The sequence below is a fragment of the Tachyglossus aculeatus genome, chromosome 8, assembly GCF_015852505.1.
Source record: "Tachyglossus aculeatus isolate mTacAcu1 chromosome 8, mTacAcu1.pri, whole genome shotgun sequence".
NCBI classification, from domain to species: domain Eukaryota; kingdom Metazoa; phylum Chordata; class Mammalia; order Monotremata; family Tachyglossidae; genus Tachyglossus; species Tachyglossus aculeatus.
This window is the reverse complement of record NC_052073.1, coordinates 19998831-20015654: the sequence shown is the minus strand read 5'-3', so window position 1 is coordinate 20015654 and position 16824 is coordinate 19998831. Positions and strand designations below refer to the sequence as shown.

Sequence of the window (16824 nt, the reverse complement as noted above, 5' to 3'; positions counted from 1 at the left end):
ATGGTCAGTCATTGGCTAAAGGTGGCTGTCTAGAGATAAAATTTAGTCTTGTTCTTCCAACATTCATCTTTAATTTAATTTAGATACTTAATCACTTCCTCTTCCTCTTTAATCACGTCCCTTATGCCACTCAATGGTATAAGTGATATGGGGCTGAGAGTGGGGTGAATATCAAGTGCACACACACATATCTTTATATGAGAGGTAGCTTTTTAAACAATATGTAACAATTTTTTATATCCAAGCATTGGTGATCCTGTGAATAGAAATAAGTCCACCACGCTGCACTTAATACCACAGTGATTAATTAAGCACTTACTCTGTGCCAAGTGCTGGTATAGATCCAAGATTATCAGGAATTTCTGGCCCACATGGGGCTCAGTCTGAGGAGGGCGAACAGGTATTTCATCTCCATTTTACAGAGGAGGAAACAGGCACCAAGAAGTTAAATGACTTACCCCAGGTCACCTAGCAGGCAAGTGGCAGAGCTGGGATTGGGACCCAGGTCCCCGGACTGTTAGGTCCATGGTCTTTTCACTAGGCCTTCCATGCTGCTTCTCTAAAGATTTTACAGTCACACACAGATGGTATTCATGGATAGGGTGTTTCTGTTTATAGCTTCCAGTAATTATTCAGAGAATGGATTTTATTTCCTTTGATCATTGAAGCTCCATAAAGAACATTGGTGCCATCACTGCTCCTTACAACAGAAGTCTGTTTGATTTTTGAAGTATAGAAAATGAACAAATTCAAGGTGGTTATATGAGGGGTCAAGGGAAACTACTGGAAAAACTGGATAGTATTCTAGTAACTGTGTAGTAGATCTGTGTAGTAGTATGCTCAATGTGATAAAACTAATACCATCACAAATATTTTAAAGTATTATGTATTATAAAAACAAGCCGTAGTATTTAGCACTTACAGTTTCCAGAGCACCGTATTTAGTGCATGGATGAGTGCAATACTATGTTAGACATGATCTCTACTCTCAAGGAACATATCTAGTGGAGGGGGGATGCAAATTTGTATTTATAAACACACATTTAAAATTTACATCACCCCACCCTCATTCACCAGCCTCATATCAAATAAACTCAGAATCATTAACCTTTTAAACCAAACATCAGGGAATAGATAGTGAAAAGAATACAATAAGTTTTTCTGGTGTGCTGACTGATGGAGGAGAAGGGGCAAGCATGAGTCTGGATTTATTTTCGTGGAAGCTGGGCTAACATGAATGCAGCCCACCCTAATTTCTACTGCTTGAAACAGTAGATGCTTTTGGAAGCCGTGAACATGATTAGCTCCTAATTAATCCTGACATTTAATAGGCATCACGGCAAGCCCCGATGCTTTCTTTCTCAAGTGTGTGTATTCTTGTTGATTTTTTAGAGGAGTTAGATTAGGAATGTCAAAGTAGTTGCCCCTGGGTATTCTCAAAGGATTGGTAGGGTATCCCCTGTGAATAGATCAAATAACAAATACTATCTGCACCTGACTGCAAAATTTTACCATGCAACTCACGGCCTTCCAAACTCTGGGGCAGGATGATGGTGGCCGTTCAATCCAACAATGGTATTTATCGAGTGCTTACTGTGTGCGGATCACCATACTAAGCACTTGGGAGAGTACAATACAGCAGAGTTGGTAGATTCGTTCCCTGACCACAGGGAGTTTACAGTCTAAATGGGAAGACAGACATTAATATAAACAAAGAATTTAGATGCATTCATAAATGCTGAGGTTGGAGCGAATACCAAATGACCGGAGGTCTCAGATCTAAGTGCATAGTCCTCTCAGAAAGGAGAGGGAGCTGGAGAAAGGGCTTAATTGAGGAAGGCTTCTTGGACCCTAATGTAACCTTTAATAAGGCTCTGAAAGTGGGGAGAGTGGTGTTCTGGCATATATGGAGGGAGAGAGATCCAGGGTATAGGTAAGCGCTTAGTACAGTGACCGGCACACAGGAAGCGCTCAATAAATACGATTAAATGTGGGAAAGGGGTTGGTGGTGAGCTAAATGAGATTGGGGCACAATGAGCAAGCTGGCACTAGAGGAGTGAAGTGTGTTGGGCTGTGAAAGGAGATAGGTAAGGTAGGAGAGGGCAAGCTGATTGAGTGCTTTAAAGCCAATAGTAAGGATTTTCTATTTGATGTGGAAGTGACCAGCCATTGAAGAGGTGGGGCAGTGACTGCTGGTGACCGAAGAGACAGGACTGGGGGCAGGATAGGGTCTGCTGTCACAGCCGTAAAAGTAATTCCAACTAACCATGGCAACCATAAAATAAATTCACAGTTTCCCAATTTTTTTTCTCATGGATTAGATAGAGATGCTACTTTTCTAAATAAATTCTGAAGGGCATTGCTACCATCGTCCCTTTTAGGGTTGGAATTAAGAGGTTCCTTTCACTCAAACTTCTCACATGGGAAATTTACAAGACTTCTTGAATTGGTATTAATTTTTGTATCCATCCTTAACTGTGTTCTGATACTAGCTAAGTGATGCTGTGAGTGAGTTCAGGTAAGCAACTTCAGTTATGTGCATATGTGTAAATTCGGGACTAGAACTGTAATCAGACTTCAGATTCAATGGAATATCTGCCCTCCCTCTTCAAAATCAATAAAAGCATTTTATGAAAAGCTGTCATTGTCTCCTTAAATCCACACATTTTAGTGTCCCTCTTGGAAAATATCAAATTTCAGTAAATCACTGTACAGAAATTCAGGCACCAACTTGTTCGCAGCATTCTGATGGACTGATGTCTCGACGAAGATGAGGACTTCTGTATCTTTGATTTACCAGAAGAGCATAATACATTTATTTCCTGACCATTTAGTTTTTGAAATGGTAACAAAGGGGACAGTTCCTTCTGATGTACTCATAAGACTTTCACACACAACATTCTGTTTTAGCTGAAGTTTGCATTTTATTTTAGCAGGTACAGACATTTGAGTACATGTAGGGAAATATCCAATTTAAGTACTATATGGTGGAACACTGTGAAGCAGACTGGAGAAACATAAATTTTTTTTGAGGAAGGGTGGGCTGCTTAGTTCGGCTCTCAAGAAAGGATGGACTTCATTATCTCCAAGCCTCCTTTGATGGGATTGAATCAAGCACTGAGAAGATGAAATAAGGGCCCCCATAACCATCTTTAGAAGCTGTAATTTTCCATTCCACTGTTATCAAAAGTTTCCTATTGAAGCATGGTCATATATGTTTAATCATTGCTGAGAAGTACTTGGTCCAGGCCCTCTTTAAACAACACCTTTAAAGAGGCTTCCCTCTCTCCTTTAAAAGTGAATGTCCTTAATTCTCTTGGAATATTTTAGAAATCTTTTTTTCTCGGCGTTAATGTTGAATTCTCCTAAATCTTAAAACATGGTTTCTGAAACGAGCTTCTCCAAGAAAAGCCTGACATATAATAGAGCCAAACCGAAAGAGCTCATTTTAACCCACATGATGCCATAAGCTACCACTGATTTGCCTGGTTTGTTTACTGCACTGCATTGAACCATACCCAGAATTTTCAGACCTCCCTCAGGAAAAGGGGTAATGCTCTTCCAGCAACAACTTCTATATGTGATTCCTTCCTTTTAATGCTATTCATCTACAAAATGCTTTACAAATAATTTCAACACTACAAACTGGGTAGGTAAGTAGAGCTCATTCGTGCTTTATACGTTGAGAAAACTGAAGTAGCTTTGTTCATTCAGTGGAGTTTCACTTCTAGTGAGTTTCTGGCTTCCAATCCAGTCCTTAGACTTCATCCTTTTTTCTTCAGCCACTTTTTCTGTATTGTTTCATCCAATTTCCGCACCCTTTCAAGACATGCCTTAATTCTATTTCCCTGTAAAGAATTAACATTCTCAATTTTGTGGCCAACAAATTGAACATTGGAAGTGAACAAGTTCACTGATGTTTATTGACATCATTGAGTCCTAAGTGAAATCCTGCTCAATTGTTTGCCCCATTTCCAAAAGGATACTGAACTACAAATAGAAAACGCTTTAAACCCATTCGGTTATCCTTTATCCTTCAAATCCATCATTTTTGAGCTTGATTAGGGTATTATAACAAGACAGATGCCCTATACCAGCAGGTTTTGTGTTTTTGTAAATACTGTAAATACAGTAAATATCAAAAGGTAGAATCATGAAAAAATCGTCAATTCTTTTAATACCCTAAATTCTGTTTATTTCATGTCTTTTTTTCCCCATAGCTGGCATAGTGGGCATTAAACTGACTAGAATTTTATTTTGGACACCAGCAACACATTCAGCAAGATGAAGTTTAGATTTTAAGCAAATGACCACAGTGCATATTCATGTTGTAGAAAGTCCTGTCACAAGTGCATTTCACATTTAAATGCCTTAATTATAATTTCTTAGTAAGTCCATCTGTAGAGCAGCAGATGATGAGGGAATCATTTCAGTTAAGTCTTGTGTAAATAGGTTTACCTCAGTAGAACTTTGATGATTTGAAGGTAAAAAGTTAACTGAAATAGATTGATTTGTGAAGTAACTCATGGAGTACACACAGGAGTCAGAACTGTAAAAAAAATACATTTTTAGTAAAAATTGGCAATTGTAGACAATTTCTGAATAACACCATTTTGTCATAGTGGAACCATTATTACACTTTGAACAGGACAGTGTAATGGATTTTGATCTCTGTTCTGCCAGGCGCATCTTGCAAAATCCTACCAAATGGCCAACTCACTGGCCTCCTTGATCAACTTATTTTCTTTCTGATTCCAATTTTGTTACATTCTACAGTAATACTTGTGATTTAACATTTTATAATTGTTAACATAGGCTTCTAAGTTCTTCTAGTTTTATATTTCTTGAGTGCTAGTCCTATGAATTTCCTCAAACTCAAAAGAAGTGCCTTGCAGCTAATGAATTGCTGATAAGTAATGACAATTATAAATTATACTAAGATTATAGTTTGGGGGATTTTTTTAGTAAATTTGGAATCCAGGGAGTTTTTTTAAAATGCCATTTTCATCCTTTATGGAAATGTTTTAAAATGAACCCCTAATTTCTGTTCCATAGCTGATAGTAACTTCAATCTTAATGAGTTGCAGAAGACTGCAGCTGTCCTTTTTATATAATCTTTATTTTGCTTATGAAGCTAATAAGCCTGGGTGAACCCCTAATTTTGTTTAAACCCTACTAATTTAACCTTCAAATATAAATGATAATTTAAAGCTTAATACAGTTCCTTTTTTCATCAGAATTTTAGTCTCATTGCAAATTTATAGCTGTTCGATTCATTTGAAATATCTGTAGTTTCAAAATGTGCATGCTATTCAATGTCCCTTAACTCCATGTACATTTTCCCAGTCTCTAAAGTGCCAACAGGATTTGGTCACAGTTTGTTTTAGGTTAAATAATACGGATTTCCAATTTATTAAAGATCTCAGAGTTTAGGAGACAACATTCTTGGGAATGCTTTGAAGAATGAAAGCATCTCAATACGTGAAACTAGTCCATTCACTGGCATTGGATGGGATTTGTATTTTTTCACACTAGCTCAGAATCTCAGTAGAACATAATTTTTTATCAATACACTAAAAGATAAGTTTGTAATCTTTAAATTGGATGCAAAACATGTGCAAAAAACTACTAGTATTACCTAAGCAAGTTTGTCCAGAGCCATAATATTTTAAATAAGGCAAATTTTGCAGTTACTGCCATATTTACAACAAATTTAAACACAGGGTTTGTGATACAGATTAAATTGGTATTTAAAAATCTATGGATAGTGTAAATTTAAAATACAAAGGCTCAGGTTTTGAATCTTCAAAGGCTGACAATCTGGACAACCTGTGCCCTTTGTTTCTGTCAGTGGTATTTATTGAGCACTTCTTGTGTGCAGAGCATTGTCCTATGCTCTTGGGAGAGTACAGTAGAAATGAATAGACGCAGTCCTTGCTCTCAAGGATTTAATGAGTTTGTTTCTCTTTCTACTTCCCTCTTAATTCCCTCCCTAATTGCCTGATTTTTTTTTTTTTTTGGTGGAGGTGGTGGTGTTCTTGGTCATTTTTGTGATCATAAGCATCTTCAGGTAGATAGGGCAAAGAAAATGAGATGAAACTGATCACACAATTTTGCCTTATAATAGTACTACTAGTAGGTTACAGGATGTATTAAAGGAAAAGATTTTAAATATCAGCTAAATTATTTTATTTTAATCTGGCTTTCCATTTTCTTTGTGTTCCAATCCCCCAATTTTATGGATAATCATGAGTTGTTTATAAGGCTATAAAGTGAATGGTCCTTTATGGAAATAATGCAGTAATTCTCTTTACTAGAAAGGTATTGCTTTAACTTTTTCTTAATTGAAAAAAATGATGTTTACAGTTTAAATTCATTACTTATCAGTATAGTTATTCCCTAAAAATGTCTTTAAAAATTATTGCCATAGAAAAGTCAGCTTGACATTGGAGCACAAAAAGTTTCTTCATAGTGTCTCACCTTTAATACTGTTCCCTTAAAAAATTCTATATTTAGGTAAATCCCAAACCCGACTGTAGATCTTGAATTCTTGGGTGTAAAAAAAAACCAAGCAAACTGCCACTGACTTTACTTCCTCTATGTTTGGTTGTGCACTTTGATGTACATATCCTGAAATTTAATTTTTTTAATTAACCTTTTAAAGATCAAATAATTTATCTAAAGAAACTGCTATTTAAACATTAGATAATTCTATGCATAATTTATTGGAATCTAAAGAAAGATCATTAGACTATTTTAATGAAACTCAGTAAAGCTTCATTTTTTGAATCTCAGTAACAGGCCATTAATACAGTCATTTATGCTTATTAATAAACCTTCCTTGATACTTTAATTCCTTTTCCTCTTTTTACTTATTTCCCCGAGCTTTATAATTACATTTATTACATTTAAGTTAATGACTCAAACATTGAAATTGTACAAGTCAATTATTCTTAGTAGTAAACTGAAGGCATACTATCAGTTCACTCTACTTGAAAAGAGAACACATACTTATTCTAACATTATTCTGCCCTAGCAACTTGAGAATACATTGTACTTCTTATAAGAGATTATGTACCATACTGTAAAGAAGATGTATATTTTCAAATAGATTGCTTCTTTACAATTCAATGATGTTTTACACAAAATAGTAGTGAGCAGAAGATAAACAGTAAGGAAATCAAGAAATGTAACCACTGGAGACCTGGAGTTGGCATGGAGCTTGATTGTGGATGCTTGAACTTTGTGATGCATTTGACTTTCCCCCCCTCACAGCCTGAAATTAGGAGTGATCCATTTTTAAACTTGAGGATTAGTCCCTGGTGTCATTTATGTACATGTGTAAAAGTGTATATGTGTTTTCATGTAGTTTGAGTGCTATTTCATCCTATTTTTACCCAAATGTTGGTCTTTTTCCCCCTGCTGTTATACATAATTTAGTAATTAAATATGTTGCAAATATTTTGTCTAAAGTGAATCAGATTATGAAGTTAGCAAGAATTTGATTTCTCATGTGTCGGGGGGATGGTGAGGGGAGGAAGTTCAGGAGATCAAAATAAGAGAATCCAGAATAGTCATTCTCAATATTTTGCAGTGGCATTATTCGGAATATTAAAACATTGCCGGGGGGGCGGGGGGCTGACCCTTTTAAAGTTAGGCTAATAAGGTTTCAATGGTTTAGGACAAATGGAAATTTAATGAAATATATGATAAATGCAACTTTTCAGTGAGGATATTTTTCACTGTTATTAGTTGGTAATTGCCCCCAAATTATTGGATACCCATATCTGAGAACTGCTGATCCTGAGGGGACTTTACTGCTAAAAGTATAAAAGTTGGCTTTGTTACAGTACTCTAAAGATGCCTATTTTATTTCATTGTGTTTCAGGCCTTGAGTCCCTTCGTCCAAATATAATTCTTGGTTTAGTAATTTGTCAGAAAGTTAAACGCTCCTCGACTTCTGGAGAATTGGACAAGATTGATGAAAAGCGAAACCGACTTCAAGCTCAAGAAGACATGGAAGTGTCAGTCTACCCCAAAGGAACTACAACTTCTCAACCAGAAAAGAAACAATCGAAATATCTGCCTATTAGTACCACACCTCCAGGATCTCCTCCACCTCCACCCCCACTTCCAGAGCCAGCAACAGCCCCAGCATCCTCTTCAGTTTTAAAAATACTGTCATCACTTAAAACAGGAGTTGGACCAAGTATTACAACTCCATCAGGTTCACTGACAGCCTCAGCAGCTACTACAGTCCCAACTTCCTCTTCTGTTAATTCGACCACTTCAAAAACAGCCTCACCACTGGAACACATTCTTCAGACTCTTTTTGGAAAGAAGAAAACATTTGAATCCACTGCTAAGGACTCTGAACCTGTTCAGTCTTCAGCTAATGAGACTAAAATACCTGTGGATGAAGGAATGACTACTACTCCAATGCTTGATCCAATTGTTCAGCAATTTGGTCAGATGTCAAAAGACAAAGCTCTAGAAGAAGAGGAAGATGATAGACCTTATGATCCTGAAGAAGAATATGATCCAGAGAAAGCCTTTCAAACCCCAGCTGCTGAAAGTGAAAAGCGGTATGAGGTTGAAAACACTTGTGAAACATCAGAAAAAGAAGATGTGGCTTATGACCCAGAAGATGAAACCATTTTAGAAGAAGCTAAAGTTACTATTGATGACTTACCTAATAAAATGTGCACTGATACTAAAAGCAGTTCCACAGAAAAATCTGCTGAATATGTGACTGACGTAGCTGCTCCTTCTTTAGTAGAACAGCAGAAAATGTTAGAAGAACTAAATAAGCAAATAGAAGAACAGAAAAGACAACTAGAAGAACAAGAAGAGGCCCTTAGGCAGCAAAGGGCTGCAGTTGGGGTCTCAATGGCTCACTTTTCAGTTTCAGATGCTTTAATGTCACCGCCTCCAAAATCTTCTTTGGCAAAGAATGAATTATTCCAGCAAGAACAACAAACAGTAGAAAAGTCAGATTCATCGTCATCCTCAAATCAGCTGACCCCAGGAGTGAACCCAAGTTGTGATCCGAGACAAAGTAGAGACCCTCGTCAAGCTAGGAGAATGGTTACAGAGAGTAACGAGGGTGATGATTCTCAGTCACAGACACTTCTAAGTACACTAGTTAGTGGTACCTGTACAAAAGAGACTCCTGCAGCTGATAATTTGAGCCAGGTATCAACACCATCACAAGGAGATAAAGAATTAATTCCTACTACTCAGTTGCCCTATAGTAATCAATGGATTTCAGGTGAAAAAATGGCCACATTTTCTGACCAGGGTGCCCCTAACAGTAAAACTGAAAATTTAGAAAGCACAGCTAAACAGCAGTCAGAAAGCTTGCATCCAGTAGTTCCTGGGGAAGTTGCATCAAAGCCTCTAAGGAAAGTACTGCTGCCAACACCCACTAATGCACCTCTGCAGACAAATTTCTTCGGGCAGAATGATGGATCAGCTTTTAATTCTAAAGTAGGGGCAAGAGATCCTTTTCCAAATGCAGTGTTTACATCTCAGGAAAAATCTCTTGGCTCATCCCAGTATGAAGATCTTACAAATGTTCCGTTTCCAGAAAAAAGCGATCCTTCAGTTGAGGCAGAGGGAGAAAGAGGACCACAATCTAAACCCAGTGATGACAACAGAGGCAATTTGTCATTCCCTCTACCTGGACAAAAGGAAAGTCCACCTCAGCCACAGTTTCAAGGACAAAATGAACCTCCGTCACGAAATTTTGGAACATCTTTAGCATCTCATTCACCGAATTTTCCAGGACCAAGAGGTTCAGGACCTCAGTTTTCAGAAGAAAATACTGTTTCTAACAATGATGGACAAAGAGGGCCTCCACCTGCCAGATTTGGACAAAAAGGGCCTATTCCTTCATTATTCTCTGGGCAGCATGGACCACCTCCTTTCAGTGACAACAGAGGCCCTTCACCTTATCTTGCTGGGTCACGAGGAGTATCACCATCCCAAGTGGAAGAACGAAGGGATCCTCATGGGGAAAAACGGGAGTTTCAAGAGTCCCAATACAGTGAGATGACCGGACCTCCGTCACAGTACGAAGGGCCAGAACAATCCCAGTTCATGGGAAATAGAGGGCCAACACCTTTCACTTTCGGAGGCCAAAGAAGACCTTTGTTATCTCAGTTTAAAGGACCTCGAGGAGGACCTCCACCATCTCAGTTTGGAGGGCAAAGAGGACCTCCACCTGGTCATTTTGTGGGCCCCAGGGGCCCCCATCCCAACCAGTTTGACGGTCCCAGGGGTCCCCATCCCAACCAGTTTGACGGCCCAAGAGGCCCCCACCCCAACCAGTTTGACGGCCCCAGGGGCTCCCATCCCAACCAGTTTGATGGCCCCAGGGGCTCCCATCCCAACCAGTTTGATGGTCCCAGAGGCCCCCACCCCAACCAGTTTGACGGTCCCCGGGGGCCCCATCCTAACCAGTTTGACGGTCCCAGGGGCCCCCATCCCAACCAGTTTGACGGCCCCAGGGGCCCCCACCCCAATCAGTTTGACGGCCCCAGGGGCCCCCATCCCAACCAGTTTGATGGCCCCAGGGGCCCCCATCCCAATCAGTTTGATGGCCCCAGGGGCCCCCATTCCAACCAATTTGATGGCCCTAGGGGCCCCCATCCTAACCAGTTTGAGGGTCCTAGGGGCCCCCATCCCAACCAGTTTGATGGCCCCAGGGGCCCCCACCCCAACCAGTTTGATGGCCCTAGGAGTTCAGCTCCTAATTTCATGCAAGGCCCTCGGGGAATTCAGCCACAGCAATTTGAAGAACAAAGGGTAAATTCACCACCAAGATTTGCAAATCAGAGAGGTCCAGCCCCACATCAGTTTGGTGGACCAAGAGGATCTGCACCATTTTCTGAAAAAAATGAACCAGCCCCTTCAAGATTTCACTTTCAGGGGCAATCTCAACAAGGTATGAAATCAGGTCCCAGGCCGCTGCTTGATCTTCCAAGCCACCCACCCCAACACAGGAAGGAGAGATGGGATGAAGCTGGCCCTTCTGCTTCCTTATCAAATACATCTGGGCAGGGGTCTGAATCAGAGGCCCAGTGGCCTTCACCAGACTTCAGAGATGGCAAAAATCCTGAGTTCAGAAACCAGAACTTTGAAGCAAGACCACGAGATAGGTTTGAAGGAGGTTCTAAAGAAAAGCCATTAGAGGAGCCTGAAACTCAGACATCAGAGAATCGACAAAGCAGAGGATTTGAAGAAAGAAGAAGAGACCGGGATCATAGTAAACCTTGGGAGAGAGACCGAAGCAGAAATTGGAGTAGAGAGAAGGAAAGAGACTGGGAAAGAAACAGGGATTGGGAAAGACACAGAGAAAAAGACACTAATCGAGAGTGGGATAAAAACAAAGAAAGAAACCCAAACAAAGACAAAGAAAGAGACTCAGAACGGAACAAGGATTGGGAAAGAAGCCGAAGTAGAAATAGAGATCGGGACCGTGAAAGAGATCGAGACAGAAGACGGGATCGGGACAGATCAAGAAGCAGAGACCGGGATCGGGACAGATCAAGAAGCAGAGACCGGGATTGGGATAGAGCAAGAGACAGAGACCGTGAACGTGACAGAGACCGTGAAAAAGATAGAGATCGGGATCGAGGAAAAGATCGTAAGGACCGAAGTAAAAGTAAAGAAATTAGGGATTTGAAACCAGAAGAACCGAAGGAAGTTAAAAAAACAGCTGAAGTAGAAGGTTCATCATCTTCCTCCCAGACATGAACCTGGTTGTACTCACTTGCCTGACTTGTATATAAAATACTTTATTTGGGGTTTTTGGTGTACATATTCTCATCTTTATGAAAATCCCTCTTAAAGCCAGCCTTACAAAATGTGTTGATGTACGAAGGCATTTTTGAACATTGTTTGGTAGATGAAAACGAGAACATAAGACTTCAGTTTACTGTAATTTTCTGTGTAACATGTTTTCCTACAAAATTTCACTTCTTTACAATTCTAAAATGCTTTTTTTTTTACTTGGGGTTCTTAAAATTTCCATTTATAATTAATGCAAAAATGGGAAAAGTCTACAAAAAGCATATTGCTTTTTCAGAATATAAAGTTATGTTTTCCAGTAACTTGACTATTGTAAATTTTATAAGGGAATTTCATTGGACCTTAGGAGCCATACCTTTACATCTCATGTATCTGTAAAAAAAATGTTTCTACGGGACTGTAGTAAAGTGCTTTATAAGGGGGTTACATATTGCTGTCCTGTGTTTTTACAATAGATGGACTGTATGTATTTATCAAAAGACTGTGGAAAAACAGTATTACTAGAATAATTGGAGTATTAAGAAATGCTAAGCTTATAAGTGCACTATCCCCCCTTTTTGATATAAAGGAATCTGAATTATGATATTCAACCAGGAAAGAATTTTGGTTTAAAATACAACATGGTGTTGCCAGATTTATATTGCCATACAAAATGTTATAATGTCCCTGAATCCAAAATATGTCTGTTGTCTTTAAACAGAAGTTCATGGGAAAATGATTAGAATATACAAATTTAGCCAAAAATAAATTGTGTGCATCTTAAAATTATTTGGTTGTTCTGAGGAATGAGAAACATTTTGTTTGCAGAATGTTCCTGTTTAACTCTTCAGTATTCCAGTAGGATGTATCTAAATTCTGAACTGTTAATATTTGTCAGTCAATAATACTGATAGTGTGTTTAAAAGTTTGCCACTGAAAATAGAAACATATTTGCATAAAGTCTGAAATAAAAGTGATATCAGTTAAAATACTACAAACTAAGTGGAAAAGCTTCACTGTGAAATACAGTATACTTCTTTTCATGTATTTTTCAAGTACTTATGAATTGTGAAATAGAAAATCTTGCTAATTTATTTGACTGTGTACAAATACACTTTGCTAATTTTTTATATTTTCATAAATGACTTTTGCAAATGTAAAGTTAGAAAATATCATTTGCTTCTTGGGGTCTGTTGCTCCATTGTATATCACTACGTATTTTACACTTTATAAATAGACAAATTTTCAAGTTCCTAAAACATCAAGAACTTAAAATCATTTGGGTGATCTGTGTAAGCCAGTAGTTAAAATGTTAAGTTACATATGTAGGTATAAAGCTCAAGTATCCAGTGTGATATACGTTTTTAAAAAAACAACTAAAATGTTTCTAATTTACACCTAAAAATGTAAAAATCAAGTGTGTTTGTTTAGGTTTACTTGATAGAAACTTCTGTAAATTGTATTTTATATCACAAAGTATATCACTGTACATTAAAACATGGGACTTCGTAAGTTTTTGTTACTATAAGTAGAATAAACATCTACAAAAAATGTCTGACTTTGCATAAATTGATTTGGGGGATTTAGAAAAATAAATCATTTTTCACTATTGTACTTTTGGATCTTCAGCGGGGTAACCAACTGCTAAGTGATTTTTAGAAACATTAAGTTTAAAAATTACTGGCAAACTTTCTTGGCAAATTAAAAGTTGGGGGGAGAGTGGTGGCTGTTCATTTGGGACCAGCTGTCTGGAATCAACAAATTCTTTTTGTAAAATCATTCCCAGGAATTAGCAAAAGTGCTAAAACCCACTCTTTCCATCCCAACTTATGCCAACCCAAGTACTTGCCATATCCTGCCTTGATTACTACATCAGTCTCTTTCCTCACCTCTTTGCCTCCTGTCTGTTTCCATGCCAGTCTATATTTCACTCTCCTACCCAGATCACTTTTCTAAAAAACCGTTCAGTTCACTTCTCCCTGTTCCTCAAAAACCTCCAATGGTTGCCCACCCACCTCTGTGTCAAACAAATTACTTGCCATCAGCTTGAAAACACCCAGTCAGCTCACCCCCTCCTGCCCTCCCTCCCGATTTTCTACTATAACCCAACTTGCACGCTTTGCTCCTCTAATGCCAACCTAATTCTACCTCCATCTCATCTGTCTCACCACCAACCCCTTGCCTATGTCCTTCCTTCCGTCCCCCTGCATATGACAGACCACCACACTCTCCACCTTCAGATCCTTATTTAAATCACATTTCCAAGAGTCCTTCCCCAACTAAGCCCTCATTCCCCCCACTCCCTCTCCTGCTGTCACTTACGCATTTGGATCTTTAAACACTTGATATTCACCCCACCTGTAGCACTTAGGCACGTCTCCATAATTTGTCTTAATGTCTGACTCTCTATTGTAAACTCTAGCCGTCAGGGAATGCTTATACCAACTCTGTTGTACTTTCCCAGCTTAGTACAGTGTCCCTGCATATAGTAAGTGCTTAATAAATATCACTGACCAGCTCAATCCCATCCACCCTGACATACCCTACCCCTGTTTGCCCCTTTTCCTTTAGACGTGGGCTCCGTTTATCTGGCTGCAGCCCTGGGATGGGCAGGCAACAGCTAATAAAGCCCCAGAAGGCAGGTATAGAATCCCCACGGAGGGGAGACAGAAAGGCTGGAACTGATAAAGTGGAGTTTGGGAGCACTCTTTGGGACAGAAACTGAAGAAGCGCAGGTGACTGGGATAGACCAATGCAGCACAGGGCCCTAATTAGAGGAGGGAGAGGGAAAGAGGCCCAGGTTGGGAAGATCAGACTGGTGGTTCCTCTACTGCAGGGAGGAGTGAGGGGTGGACTCTTGGGAATGGAGACCCTCACATGGGGAAAAAGGCAAAGAAAGGAGAATGCTTTGGCCTGACACCAAACAGCAGCAGAGGCTGGATAGTGGGAGGAAGAAATGAATTCCTGTACCCCCTGCTTTAAATGAGTTGACAGCAAAGCAGTTGTGACTGGTAATAGTGATGATGACCTCTGGATTCCTCCTGCTGCTACCATCAATCAATCAAAGATATTAATTGAGACCTTGCTGTGCATAGAACACAATACTAAGTGCTTGGAAGAGTACAGTATAATAGAGTTGGTAGGGCTGATTCCTGTCCTCAAAACAGCCTACAGCCTAGTTGGAAAGACAGAGTAAATTGCATACAGGGGAAGTGGCAGAGTATATACTCTGCCACTTCCCCTGTATGCAATTTACTCTGCAAAGTGTACACTTAAGTGCTGTGGGGCTGGAGGTGGGGTGATTATCAGAGTGCCTAAAGGGTATGGAACCAAATGCATAGGTGATGCAGAGGGAGGGTTAATAAGGTGGAGCAATGAAGATTAGTCACGGGAGGCCTCTTGGAGGAGGTATGTTTTCAGTTGGGCTTTGAAGATGGGGGAGAGTGGTGGTCTGTTGGATATGAAGATGGAGAGGGAGTTCCATGCCAGAAGGAAGATGTGGGCCAGTGGCAAGACAGATAAGATTGAGGTAAATGAGTAGGTTGGTGTTAGAGTGAAGTGTGCCGGCTGGGTTGTAGTAGGAGATTAACAGGTTAGTTGGGAGCGGGATTGCTGATTGAGTGCCTTGAAACCACCAGTAAGGAATTTCTGTTTGATTTGGAGATGGGGATGGATAATTCAAATATTTTTATGGGATTTCTGGCATATCCAATTTTACCTCATTTTTCATGGAATTTATGGATGTTCAAGCTATTGGGTTTATTCATTTTCAGAATGAAAAATACTCGGTGCAGAAAAAAATGATCTGAAAGCAGGAATGGAAGCTAGTGGTAGCAATGGTATTAAGTACCTGCTAAAAACAAAAGAAGCACAAAACGCATTCCCATAACACAAGGAGCTTACATTTTGACAGGGGGGGCCAATATAAAGTCATTACTTTAAAGTGTATATTGTTACTATAGTAGTAAATATACTATAAATATAGTTTACTATATTTATAGTTTACTATAAATATAGTAAATATACTATAAAGGGTATATTGTTTGTATATATATATACTCTGCCACTTCCCCTGTATGCGATTTACTCTGTCTTTCCAACTAGGCTGTAGGCTGTTTAGAGGACAGGAATCATCCCTACCAACTCTATGAAAGTTCAATTGACATACATATGTATGTGTATATATAAATATGGAAGTGCAATGGCATTCAGAATTACAAGAGACAGCTGTTGGATAGATGGAACTCAGAGTGAGGGTTAGTCAGGGGAAGCTTTGTTTTGAAGAGGTGGGATTTTTTTTTTAATGGTATCTGTTAAGCACTTACTGTGTGTCAGGCATGTTCCAAGTAGATACAAGGTAACCAGGTTGGACACAATCCATGTCCCACATTGGGCTACTTCAATTGTGTCCCTCATTTCCTCTTTTTCCAGTCCCTTCTGCATCACCCAGATGTGCTCCCTTTATTCACACCACCCAGCCCCATAGCACTTATGTACATATCCATAATTTATTTATATTAATGTCTGTCTCCCCCTCGACTGTAAGCTCATTGTGGGCAGGGAATGCACCCATTACATTGCTGTTCTGAACTTTCCCAAGCGCTTAGTGCAGTGTCTTTCACACAGTAAACAGTCAATAAATATGATTGATTTATTCAAGGGGAAAGAAGTACCGGGCTGGGAAACAGCACTAAACAAGATGAGGGCAAGGTACAGTTAAGTGGTGGGCTTGGAAGGAGTGAAGAAGGCAAGCAGGGGGGAGTAGCAGGTGAGGAAGTGAATAGAGGGAGTTGGTGGAGCCTTGAAGCCAGTGGTAAATAGTTTTTGATTTCGAGGGAGGTGAGCAACTATTGGCTTGTCTTTTTTACTTTGCTGAGGACAATATACCAAAATACAATTCTATTAAAAAAAACAACTTGTAGTAGGTATTCAAAATTTAGATTCAGTGTGGAGCAAAATTTTAACACTTTATTGCAATCTGAAGGTGTTCTTAATTTCCACAGAATACATCAAGTAAAGATACTTTCCCCT

The 16824-nt window shown here is 39.3% G+C and overlaps 1 protein-coding gene across 1 annotated transcript in view; it reads left to right on the top strand.

Moving 5' to 3' along the window:
• DIDO1 (death inducer-obliterator 1) overlaps nt 1-13296 on the top strand; it is a 67123-nt gene extending 53827 nt beyond the window's left edge. The window contains exon 18 of the mRNA XM_038750628.1: nt 7889-13296. Within this exon, the coding sequence (XP_038606556.1) occupies nt 7889-11760 (3872 nt within the window). The 3' untranslated portion in view covers nt 11761-13296. The remainder of the gene's footprint in view (nt 1-7888) is intronic.
• The last annotated feature ends 3528 nt before the right edge of the window (nt 13297-16824 follow it).